We start from the raw sequence: 13445 nt of genomic DNA on the forward strand, positions 1-13445 counted from the left end.
GTTTGGTGGGTGGAGGAAGAAGAGAGCTTTGGAAAGCTTTTTGAGTCTTATTTTCAGAAACACAAATTACACCACACTAATCTGGCTGGGTAGGGTGAGAGATGCAGGGGCTGTTTGATGCCTACCACTTGCTGACACTGTTTCGAGCTACACCTGTTAGAGGTAAAGAGTAAACTGTGCTATAGAAAGGATGTTTAGAACCATATAAATCTGTACTGTGTATACTGAAAGCGTTGTTAAAATGCTATTGGCAAGTTGGCTCTTATATAAGGGGATAGCTCCATTCTCTTGCCAAAATGTTCTTTAATATACAGTGTGGTTTGATTTGAAATGTGTGCTACAAATGGCAAATACTTCCTAAAAAGAATCAGAGTTAAGGAAACATTTTTATAACATAAAAGTGGACTTGGAGTTCAAATGGTGAGGTGTAACATGGTTTTAGAATGCAGGTAGCATTTTAAATGCCCATTTTGAATGGTTTTTGCATCTGCTAACCTTTTGTATGCAACTTTTAAATGATGACTTTATTCACTTTACCTGTAGTGGGTAATTAGTGTTGAATAGTAATAATTTAAGAACAGTTTCGCTGCCCTGGAAAGCCATCTCCAAGGGGACCAACCAATCAGTTGTTTAGAAAGGTTGTAGTGGCAACCCCTGTGATACAAATAGAGTCACTGTTTAGAGTAATCTTACATCATGTGACTCCAGGAGGCAGGATACTGAGCCCAAGCCTATGTCTTAATCCAGTCCTTGGTAGCTATATCATTTGGTGCCCAATTAAAGCACCACAACCTCATATTCGCAATCCCTTCTGAACCTGCCCACTCCAAACTGGATCAATGATATAGAAGCAGAGTCCAAAATGTGTCTGTCTCGCGCTGTCTCTCTCTCTCTTGTCTGGGGGTTTCTGTGTTCAGTCCCTCATCTCCCAGTGTCCTGAAGCTTCTGTAATTTCTCTTTGGCTGGAATGATTCATGAGCTGTCTTCCTCTAAAGGTGATAATAGAACTTTTTAGAATAATAGAATATAGAACATAAAATAATGTTTTTCTCTATCCAAACCACAATTTTTCAACAGGCTGTTTTCCTCCTAACACTTGGTAGTTGCTAGCAATTACTAGGAAATCTTATCAGGAAATCCTTTGGTCTAAAAATAGGACTTTTGGCTAGCCCTCCCCCTAGGAGTTCAGAGGCAGCAGATTGGTCAAAGTTCTTGGCACCTGAATAGTTCCTTAGATAAGCCCTGAAAGCACTAATAGAGGGGTCATTTTAAAAGTCTAGCAGGTTGTGAAACAATGTGCAGTACTTTTGTTTGCACAATAAGTATGGTGTCTCTGTAATCTAGTGGTGGTACATGATTTTAATAAACTAGCATATTTGTTTGTCTTAGTATTATGTTCCCATTGCAGCCTGATTTAAGCATGGTCAATTGTAAACTACTTGTCTCAAAATAATGTTCTATACCATCTGTGCTGGTATTTGATGTGTGGTAACTGTATTTGAATGGTAAGCATAAATCTGCAATGGAAGTGTGCATTGCTTGAAAAACTAACCCCAAGTCTAGGCCATAGTGTTGATGGTTGTGTACAGTAAATTTGCTCTTAGAATCAGAGGTGCACAAACTCTAAACAGACACTTTTGCATTAAGAAAAGGAGGACTTGTGGCACCTTAGACTAACAAATTTATTAGAGCATAAGTTTTTCTTGAGCTACAGCTCACTTCATCGGATGCATTCTTTTGCAAATACAGACTAACACGGCTGCTACTCTGAACTCTTGCATTAGATTTTCTAAAGTTTTAGAAAAAGCAACCAGGTAGATTTTACACTTACCAAGTGCCAACTTACAGAAGAGCTCTTTAGTTTGTTTCCCAGTTTCCTGCTACATAACCTGGCTAGGAAGATAGAGCTTGCACATCCTAGATACTAAACTCTTGAAGGCTGACAGTGTGTGGAGAAAGACTTACACATTGCTCCTGTTTTCATGCAGAAAAACTTTACACTGAACGTAGTGAAGACAATTTAAATATGGAGAAATAAGACTACCAAGCCTACTTAAGCACCTGAGCCATAGGAAGGGCAGAAGAGATACCTGGGGATATGCCCCAAAAATATCTGCCACTTTAAAAGCAGTATTAAGCAGAAACTCGAGCACAAGTAGACTGATCACCCGCTATGGTTAAGAAATCTTTCCTCTATAATATTGTTCCGTTAGCTGCATCTTGGGTGTGCAAGGATTAGGGACAGGATTTGAACACACTTCCCCCTGTGTTGCAGGAAACTGGCAATGTTGAAAGCTGGGAATATAAAAGGCTTTCTTACTGTGCCTTTAAATGATGTGGCCTGTGGGGGAAGACAGAATCAAGAAGTTGCAGTTCCTGAGCATTGGTTTTCTAGGAAGTTGGGACAATGGCTGCGTTTGAAGACTGTTCATATGTAACTTCTAAAGAAGTCTGTTAAAAGCATTTACTCTGAGATCCAAATAGGCCATCCAGGAAGTTGTCAAATGTTTGGTAAGCTGAAAGCGATATTTATTCTGCATGGGCAAATGTTTCTTATGTAGATTATTGTCCAAATGGTGGTAACCTTTAGCCTTTCAGTATGGTGAAAAATGCCTTATGTTAACTCCTGGAGGTGGGGGGGAGACAAATTGGTTGCCTAACTCGGGTTGTGTTAAACAAAGGTGTAATACCATTAAAACTGAGATCAGCATGTCATTGGCTACTGGCAACCCTGCGGATATTATAGAACTTCTGTTTCCAGCTAGGAGTTGTGATCTATCATGAATGTTCAGTCGTGAGAAGTTTGTGTGTATGCACTGTTCAGCTCTCCATATCCTTTTTCACCAGAAATTATTATAAATTCACCACTTTTGGCACTAGATGATCAATTCTTTTGTCCTATGTAAAGAAAACTGCTAGTATCAATTTAAAGTTCAAAACACCTCCCACCCCAATCTCTGTTTTCTCCCACACTTGCTGTGCAGGGGCAGACTGTGTGTTTGCTTAATTTGTCTAAGTATGTGGGTTAGAATGTATTTTTACATGACTTTGGAAGCTTGTATTTCATTGTGGTGATTCAAGAAACTGGAGCCAAGGTCACAAGCCTACATTTTTAATCCACCGCTGGGCAGCCTAGCTCATATTCTAAACTCCCTTTGACCCCAGATCTCTCACCAGTGCAGCCTAAAACAATGACACCCATGAAAATGTAAGGCCCAAAATCTTTTCCATCTCTCATCTAGAGGCACCGGTCTTTAAACTACCATCTCCCACTGTTTAGAAGTGGTTGAAATAATTTTCCATCAAGAATGGTCCAGGGACTTCTTTCTCTTAAAGGTCAATATAAAATATTTTTTCTCTACACAAACCATAACTCATCTAGTTATTTCTCCCCTAGAATTTGGTAGTTGCTACATGCTAACATTAGTATAATAGCTTCTAGTCTGGAAGGAAGGCTGTTGGGCTAACTCTGCTCCTAGAAGACCAAAGGCATCTGAACAGCTCCCTGAAAGCCTGGAAAGTGATGAGAAGGGACTTGGTAAGCTTAGCAAGTTATGAAACAATGTGTGGTGAACATGTTTGCAAGTATGGTGTCTCAGTACTCTTGCTGATGGTAAATGATTTAAAATAGAATAGCATACTCTTTTCTTGGTATTGTGTTCCCATTATGGCTCGCTTTAAGCCTGGTTAATTGTGAACTACTAATGTTTCAAAATAATTTTTTTTGGTGATGCCATTTGGATGTTAATTGTAGTATCTGAATGCAAAGCACAAAGCTGCAGTGAAAATGAGCTAGGCCACAAGAGGTTGTGTACAGGGAGTTTAGGGGGTTTGTGTGGTAAATATGTCCCTAATCAGATTTTGAAAAGGATAGTAAAATCAACCAGGTAGATTGCACTCTTAGCAAGTGCCAATTTATTTTGAGCTAAGAAAGGTTCAGTGATGGAGGGGATAAGAAGGTCTGATCTGAATTTTGTACTGAATACTATCTACGTACCTTCATGGGGGGGGAGTGGCATTGCCCAACTATTTCTAGTAAGAAATAGTCCAAGTAAAATATAAGTAAAAATTTCTATTAAGAATAGTCCAAAATATTTTTACTTGTTAAATTTTCCTCTTTTTAAAGTAATTTGTATAACGATGACAGGACCATTCAGGGATACTTTGTGTAAAAAACCAAACCTGTACTGTGCAAATTAAATACAAATTAAGCTGATGCAATTAGCTGTCTGAAAACAATGCGTTATCACATATGTATGTGGCTGATGTGCCTTAAAAATCACTATTTGCAATTGGGCCAGTAAGACTATGAACATACCTTTCAAATCAGTGGCCATTGCTTAACTCCTTTGATTAAGGGCTCTAAAAGGCATCCTTTTTTATAAAAGATTTTTCAGCTAGTACTCTAGAAGATTAAAGGGTGGTATCTGCTATTTGTATGCTTAATTGCCCTCAATAGATGATGGATTTGATTTTTTTTTAAAAATACACTGTCAAGGAATCTTGTATTAAGTCAGTTGTAACAATCTTGTAACTGAACTCTACCTGTTCATGGAAAATGTTCTTTCATAAAGCGTGTGTTCAGACTGGTTTGTGGTTACTAATATGCTTGACAGTTAGCAGTGTTTGAGGCGGGAGGAGGAAGAGAGCTTTGGAAGGTTGAATCCTGCTTTCAGAAACCCAGTTGACACCATATTAATCTGTCTAGGTGGGATGAGAGATGCAGGTGATATTTCAGGCCTATCCCCATGTGACAGCTCCCAACTATTTTTGTTAAAAAATGAGTAGTTTGTTGTACATAGGCTGTTTAGAACTATACTAATCTGTACTCTTTTATAATGAAAGAGAGATTAAAATACCATTGGCAAGTAGGATCCCATATAAAGGGATGGCTCAATTCACTTGCCAAAATGTTCTTTAATATACAGTGTGGTGTGATTTTTTTGCTACAAATGGCAAATACTTCCTAAAAATAATCTAAGTTAGGGAAATGTCTTTATAACATAGAGTGGGCACTGAGCTTAAATTGAGAGGTCTAACTTGATTTTAGAATGTAGGTAGCATTTAAAATGCCCGTTTTGGATGGTTTTTACTTCTGCTGACATTTGTATGAAACTTTGTAAACAGTGACCTTGTTCACTTTACCTGTACTGTGTAGTTGAGGTTTTTAAAAAAAGATTATAAAAGTACCACAGCAATGAAGATGGACGTGCCATGTTTATCCATAGGGTTCTTTACAAATCTCATTTGTATACATTATCGTAGTTCTATAAACATTCAGCTAAATGAGCTGTGGATAGACAAATGGTGATGAGTTGTGAGTGGTTATAGTTCTGCGTTAGCCAAAGTGTTTATTCCTTGGAGGTACTTCCATCATGGAACTCACTGTGTTAATTGGCTTTGCTCTTCCTATGAATAAATCATTAGCACTGTTTGTACATATGCTGGAAACTTCAATGAAACTGAAGAACTACCTTCCCCTTTTTGTGCATAGTGTGACAAGTCCACTACGTATTAGTTCTCAGACCTTAAAGGATGAAATTCAGGATGGAGTGAAACTGAAGAAAGCTAAGAGGTATTGGACTTACCTGACATAGTGCTGAGAACGCTATAATTATGACTAATCTGTCAACACTACTTAGCATATTAAAATAATAAACTGGTATGTAAATATCTCCCCCTCCACGCGCACTTTAATGTAGAGGTTAGGAAGGATGTAAATCTTCCGGGCGGGGTGGAGGGTACTCAGTATAGCTTGATGCATTAGACATGTTACTTGCTTTGTCAAATGACACACAAGATTAACACCAAAACCCCTACTTCAAAATCTGTATGTATTTCATACAGGGAAATCAGACCGGGGCAGCTGGAAATCAGAAGAGTCTCTAAACTCTCACTACGCTTACAGTGGTATTTGTTTCTAATGTAACATAATAATACTATAACGGTTTTATTTGTGCTGTATAAGAATGGAATTGTTAGTGGTTAAGAGACCACTAGTACATTTCAATAAATGATAAACCAAATTCCCTTGGTGTTTACTTTTTCTTTGGAGTTGGCAATCTGTAATTGTTAACAGTTTCAAGAGTACATTCAGTAAATGAATAGAGTGGGCTCTGCTTTGTGCAAATTTCTCCTTTAATGACTTGAGTATTTGTTGGGTGATTATATTTTTCCTGAAAAAAAATAGGATTACAATTTAATCCGGTGAAAATATTAATAATTTAGATGATCAGAGGAAAGAGTGCAATATCCTCTTACACGTGAAGCAAATTCACTTCTATTATATCCATCTAATTTTGTGATAGTTCTGCAGGAACCAAAAGCTGTTCGGAATATGTGTTCAGTCTTTCCTTGGCTCGCTTTCATCCCTGATGTGTGGCTTCAGGATACAGCTCAGTCCTGCAGAAGGGTTCTGTGAATGATTTGAATAAATAAAACCAGGGGCAATAGCTCTCTGCCTGCCTTCCAGTGCTGAATCCTGCAGACACAGGTAAGGAAAGGAACCAATGCCTCAGACAGGAATAGTTATAGTCTACTCTATGCAGGGTTGTTATAGCTGTGTCAGTCCCATTACCTCAACTAGACTCTTTTTGCCAAACATTTCTCATGGTAGCTACGGCTGTTTTGGCTCTACAAGTGGTGGTGTAACCAAACTGCTGCAGCCCAGTCTAGCCCTGACATAAGCGCTAAAAGGCTTTCCATTTAAGGGTTTTCTTAAATGGCTTGAACTTTGATCATTTTCTTCACTGATGTAAAAATGTAACTTGTCATTTATACAAGCCTGTCTGAAGGCTGGCCCCTTACATTACAGATTTTGAGATGTGGATATGATCTGAATTCCAGCATGTTTAATTGCTTTTCCTAAGGTCCTTCCGTGTTGCAGGCTACACATGTGGATTTGAATGCGTGAAGGGAATAAGCATGGTGTTGGGAACTGAAGGCCTGAGTTCTAATCCTGGCCCTGCTACTAATCTGCTATGAGACAAGGTGGGTGAGGTAAAATCTTTTATTGGACCAAGTCCTGTAGGTGAGAGAGAAGCTTTTGAGCTTACACAAAGCTCTGATATCCTGGGACCAAAATGGCTACAACAGCACTGCATACAACTATTAAGAAAGGCCAATTTCCATTTCCAATACTAAAAAAAATTGAACAGTGTGGGGAAAAGTGTGAACAAAAACTTGGCATTCAAGAACACTTCCTTAATCATAAAAAACCTTACCTTATCTATTGTCTGCATTAAATTGACTCATTAGCAGAACCTGCCTATTTGTTAAATTGTCTCCCCTTACCGGCTACAATTTATAATAAAGCTATTAGACCCATGAACACATTTTATTGCTTGTTTGAGATTTACAAAAGAATACAAAACCAAGCTTTCCTGCTACTAAAATATAACAAACAGATTTCAGTATAAAAACAGTTAGAAGTCTTCAGTTATCCATCATGTAGTCTTGTCTTGACACTGAAAAGTTGATTGCAAGCAACTGCTGTAGACTACCTGTCAGTACTAGTTTTAGAAGTGATTTGTGATGTGGTTGTCTACATGGAAATACCTTCAATTAACTGGGGAGGGGTGCAGTGACAGGCTATGTTGTCACCTGGATTCACTTCAATTAAAAGAAATCTTGGTTCTGAGCAGTCAGAAAATAAAGGTACCAGATTTCTTATTTGAAATCCTGAAGTGACAAAAATCACTACCCCGGAAGCAAAATGTGGTTTCAGAAGACACATCAGCCACCATTTTCAATCTGGGGTGTATTGCTGCATAAATTAACCTTGTGCATCCACATTTGAAATGCTGAGTACAGGGCTCTTTGCACAGTGAGCAGGGCTTAAATTCTCACAGAGTATTTCCTGGAGCCCTGCGGGAGGTGCTGGGTCTGAAAATATTTACAGGAGCTGCTCTGCTCCAGCTGAATTTAAGCTCTGAGCGTCAGACAATTCATTCTAACATACAGCAGGGGGAGTCCATTATTTTTTGTCGAAGTATAGTCAGACTCCAGACATTTTTTCACACTGCAATAACCATAACAAGGAAATAAGATTTCAAGGTCTGTTCAAAAGTGTCTGGCAGTTCAGATTTGGTTGGTGGTTTGCCTATTGGCTCCCCCTGAAGTATATAGCCTGTGCCATGCTCTCAGCAGTGGAGGAGGCTAAGTACAAAATCACTGGTGTAGAGGGAAAAAAGGCTGCTGATCAAACAATGTCTGAAGACAACCCCACTTCCCGTTTGAAAGCCTGATGTGGCAGTGTGCCCAGTGCCCTGCCCCCCCGCAGTAGAGAATAAACAGGATGGGGAGTGGGAGTTGGAGCCAGTTCCCTAAGCATTCTGTACTGAAGAGCAGTCACATATTCCTATATACTACACTTCCTAGTGACAGAGAGAGGCTGTGTTAGGTCTAAAACATTCCCACCAGTGCAGCAGGGGAGACCTAGGACCTGAAACTGACTGGACTTAAGAGATCTACAATGAAAGTGACTATTGTCCAAAAACAGCAAGAAAGGGGAAAAAAGACATTATTTAAATAGTGTTCTCAAATTTAAATGTTACTAGTGACTCAGGAGAGGGAATTTTATAGTATTTAAACCAACAGTGTCTCTCTAAATTAATTAACATCTCCCCAGAATTTCTTATTGCTGTAGACTTTTTAGCAATAATTATTACATGGTTATTGTACACAGAGATTGTTTAATTATCTTAACTATAAACACAGTGAAACTATTCCCCTGACGTTGATCCATTAATAAGAAAAAAGTTTGCACCCTTATTGCCATCATATATATTAACTAGTTCTCCCATGTATGAGCCCTGTTCCTTTGAAGACATCTAAACATTGACAGTTTAAAACTAAATTATGCCTCTTCCTTTGAGTACTTACCCATGGAGAGACATCAGTTACCCTTTCTCAGCCTGCCCCATTGTTTAACTCAAACGGCTGCAAGAAAAGATCAACTTCCTACTTTAAAAATGTTTCACAGTTCCTTAAAGTTTGTGCACGACAGTACTGAGACACACCTACATTTACGTAAGATTCCTATTGCTGATAAATAAAAAGTCAATCAATGAGCTGCTCCAATCTCTTTCCGTAGAACTGATGTGCCACATGGCAGCGTTAGCGTTGCTGTAGTAACCCAACTGGTCTGGTGCTAGGAAGGAAGCGTAAAGTCATGTTGTTCTTCACACGTGGCCGGCGGGAGAACCAGCCGAACAACACAGGTGTGCCAGCTTGAAGGCAATTCTCGCGTTAATCCGGTTAGGATCTGTTAAACACAGATATAACAGCGTTGGAATGTCTACATCATGGTACGTGCTGCACAGTCCGAGCCCAGCAGGAATCCTAGCCCTCTCCACCGAGACGAAGTGTACTGTGGCTGGAAGGCGACTGCAGCAGCCCACTCCTCCTCTTCCTTTTTGTGCTGAATCAACTTCCGTAGCCCCCTAGAAATTTACGACATGGGCCTGAAAAATGCCGTCCTGCTGCTGCTCCAGCTAAAAATGCAATGTGGAAAAAAAACATTAATCAGTTCCGTTGGTAAAAGGCATCATCATCACCAGCGCGAACAGCAACCGCCGCAGCTGGGTCCTTTCAACAAAGCAGTGGTGAAAGCTGTCAAAGTGACCTCCTGCCCCATTCTCTGAACCACAATAACCATCATCACAAGGGGAACTCCCTGCCCTTTGTCTGGAACTTGACTGTAGGTTGTCTGGGGCAGGGACCTACCTAGCCCCCAGAGGACAGGTGCACTGCTCCTCCATTCCCCTCCCCCCCCGCCCCCCCCCCCGGCGCCGGTCCCGCTTAAGAATTCATGGCTGGGTGGCAGGACTGATCAGACACCCCCTGGCCTTCATTTGTATGAATCCCCCCAGTTTATTGATTGAAGTGTATTGGGGACTATTCATGCTGAAAACAGACTGCATGTAGCAGACATGGGGTTGGACTGGGCTCAGCCCTGGGAACTGCAATTCCCGTGTTCTAATTCCAGTTCTGCCACTGACTCGCTGTGTAGTCCCAAGCCTGTTGCTTCACTTCGCTGTGCCTCAGTTTCCCCATCAAACAAGGATAATTAAGACACAGCAACCACCAGGGGTGTTTAGTTAGCACTGCTGAAGGGGAATGGATCAGAGAGAATACCTCACAGTCCTGTTTTAGGGCGTAGGCAGGTTTCTGAGCCAGTGGTGGCTTCTTCAAGATGCTCTGTTTTGGAGCCATAGCTGGTTTCCCCTCCCCCTCATCTGGGTCTTCATACACCCCAGCCAAAGCGTAATGCTTCTTCCTCAGCTCGCCAAGACGAATTCGCTCATTCTCCAGCCTCTTCTCTAGTTCCAGCACCTTCACCTGCATAACAAGAAGCCCTTTACTCTCTAACCTCAATATGCTGGGTGCACACCACTATGATCCCTCTAGTCATAGACAACAACAGTCAGAGAAGAGGACTGTTCTCCCATCACATTATGGTTTATGAAGCTCTCGATCATGGCTATGTTCTTTTCCAGGGCTGTAATGGGGCCTAAAGTACTTAACAGTATCATAGGGATCTCCTACCCCAGAAATGCAGCCATGTCTGGGGTAGAACGTGGCAGCCATTCTGCACCAGGATCACCATACAATGAGGTTAGCTTTAGGAGGGGATGTGACTAAGACATTTCTGCTGTTGAACCACAAGCTGAATTTTAGGCAGCTTCAATATCCCATCCAAATTCAATCTTGGCTAATACAGTCTGCCATATACTCCTATTCTAGGAGACTGAACTCTTTGGCAACAACCGGACAAGGTCGTTTATGTTGCGTATCCAGTCTCAGCAACAAAACAGAATAGTGTCTGCTTAAATCCATACCAGAGATTCTCAGAGACTAGTTCTGAGAGGATGGCTGGGAGCACTCCGTTTGCTAGATGGTAAAACGAACCCAGCCCTGTTTGCCTATTCTCAGCAAGGGGTGCCATACCTGTGTCTCCATTTCTTCCTTCTTCAGTTTGATTAGCGACATGCCAGAGAAGTCCATAGTATCTTGTGGGGGGAGAGGGAGAGAGAGGGGGATTTATCTTGTAGCTTACAAGGATCATGTCCCAACAACAATACAGAACAGAGCCAGCTGGACACACACAATCTTTCACACACACACTCACTTCAAATAGGTGTGGAAAGTTCTAGTGTAACCCACTGGTGAGTGTGTTACTGACCCTCTCTCTGTGCCCAATCCACAGGTGATGCAAGTATGTCTCCACCCCAGGTACAGAGCCATGATGACTCTAGCTAGATCAACCTCTTTTAGCTTTGGAGTTCCCTTGTTCGATCCCCGGTGTGTCAGCGAGGATGGCCGTTGTCACACTACTTCCCTGGAAACCTTATAAACAGGGACCCAAATATTTATGGGAAAAGACTGAAAAGTCTGATCCTGTACCAGCTAATTTTCTCTTCGTCCCTGTGGAAGTTATTAGAAATCCCTTCCTATATTGTGTCTCCATTATGGAATATTTCACATTAAATGAATGCTAAACTATTAAAAATTACTTTTAACAGTCAATCGCTGAAAAGTTGTAAGAAACAAATGCAGCTGGTAGTTGGCGTGAGACTGCAGGATAACGACACTCATCTCATCCTGGCTGCATTGCAATTTGATCCTGTAATTCACTGTCCGTAGTTCAGGCAGGCCTGAACGGTTGGTGCCTAGACAAAGTCCCTAAGATGGCCCTGTGGAGGCTGTAATAAGAGCAGTGGTGTAGATGGTGGTAAAAATGACTGACTGTGCTTCCCAGAGCCCAAAGAGAGGCATAGGACGCTGCAGGCCAAGAGCCCAAAACCCCAGAATGTGGGAATCCCATAGCACTTAACACTGATCTATCACTCCATGTCTATTTGGCAGCCGGTATCAAGTGGAGTGCCCCAGGGGTCGGTCCTGGGGCCGGTTTTGTTCAATATCTTCATAAATGATCTGGAGGATGGTGTGGATTGCACCCTCAGCAAGTTTGCAGATGACACTAAACTGGGAAGAGTGGTAGATACGCTGGAGAGTAGGGATAGGATACAGAGGGACCTAGACAAATTGGAGCATTGGGCCAAAAGAAATCTGATGAGGTTCACCAAGGACAAGTGCAGAGTCCTGCACTTAGGACGGAAGAATCCAGTGCACCGCTACAGACTAGGGACCGAATGGCTAGGCAGCAGTTCTGCAGAAAAGGACCTAGGGGTTACGGTGGACAAGAAGTTGGATATGAGTCAACAGTGTACCCTTGTTGCCAAGAAGGCCAATGGCATTTTGGGATGCATAAGTAGGGGCATTGCCAGCAGATTGAGGAACCTGATCGTTCCCCTCTATTTGACATTGGTGAGGCCTCATCTGGAGTACTGTGTCCAGTTTTGGGCCCCACACTACAAGAAGATTGTGGAAAAATTGGAAAGAGTCCAGCGGAGGGCAACAAAAATGATTAGGGGACTGGAACACATGACTTATGAGGAGAGGCTGAGGGAACTGGGGATGTTTAGTCTGCAGAAGAGAAGAATGAGGGGGGATTTGATAGCTGCTTTCAACTACCTGAAAGGGGGTTCCAAAGAGGATGGCTCTAGACTGTTCTCAGTGGTAGCAGATGACAGAACAAGGAGTAATGGTCTCAAGTTGCAGTGGGGGAGATTTAGGTTGGATATTAGGAAAAGCTTTTTCACTAGGAGGGTGGTGAAACACTGGAATGGGTTACCTAGGGAGGTGGTGGAATCTCCTTCCCTAGAAGTTTTTAAGGTCAGGCTTGACAAAGCCCTGGCTGGGATGATTTAGTCAGGGATTGGTCCTGCTTTGAGCAGGGGGTTGGACTAGATGACCTCCTGAGGTCCCTTCCAACCCTGAGATTCTATGATTCTATGACTCTAGTCTCCTCCCAACAACCCTGTATGTGTGCTTAGCAGAAAGCATATAAATTATCTGCTCGTTTGAAATGCACATATACTGACACTTGGAGAGCTTAAAGTTCAGTGTGAGAGTCATGGGGGTTTCAGTGCAGAAATAGACAAGGCTCTGTTTACACCTCACCTTTGTCTTCAATCTGCTCTTGTCCGGACTTAGTGGAAGCCACAACATTGGCAGCCATTTCATTTACATTGCGTGAGCACTCCTGGAGCTTGACCAGGTTCCTGCTGTTCTTATCCGCTTTCACCTGCAACGATCAACCAGGTGCTTTCAGAGTTACTTAGCTACAAAGGAAATGCAAAGAGAGGCCAGTCTTTTGTATATATGTAAACACACTTCCAAATGTTTGTGTGAATGGAAACCTGAACTCTTTAGATTCTACTCAGAGCTAAATGAGACACAGCTAAACTCCAGAAATGGGGCAAGATATCATTTGCTTTTATTTGAAAGAATCTGGTTATTTTTAAGAGACACGGCATCAAGCAGGTTAGGCCCAACCTCTAGGTTTTGTTTTTAAAAGGTTATTAGAAATGTTTTTTAAT

General features: G+C 41.6%; 1 protein-coding gene across 1 annotated transcript in view; it reads right to left on the reverse strand.

The window, feature by feature from the left end:
* Nucleotides 1-7322: 7322 nt before the first annotated feature.
* Nucleotides 7323-13445, reverse strand: part of HIP1R (huntingtin interacting protein 1 related) — a 59882-nt gene continuing 53759 nt past the window's right edge. Inside the window, exons 29-32 of the mRNA XM_077834734.1 lie at nt 13027-13150; nt 10951-11012; nt 10138-10341; nt 7323-9494 (exon numbers count right to left, since the gene is read on the reverse strand). Of these exons, the coding sequence (XP_077690860.1) occupies nt 9444-9494; nt 10138-10341; nt 10951-11012; nt 13027-13150 (441 nt within the window). The 3' untranslated portion in view covers nt 7323-9443. The remainder of the gene's footprint in view (nt 9495-10137; nt 10342-10950; nt 11013-13026; nt 13151-13445) is intronic.

This window comes from Eretmochelys imbricata, chromosome 15 (assembly GCF_965152235.1).
Source record: "Eretmochelys imbricata isolate rEreImb1 chromosome 15, rEreImb1.hap1, whole genome shotgun sequence".
NCBI classification, from domain to species: domain Eukaryota; kingdom Metazoa; phylum Chordata; order Testudines; family Cheloniidae; genus Eretmochelys; species Eretmochelys imbricata.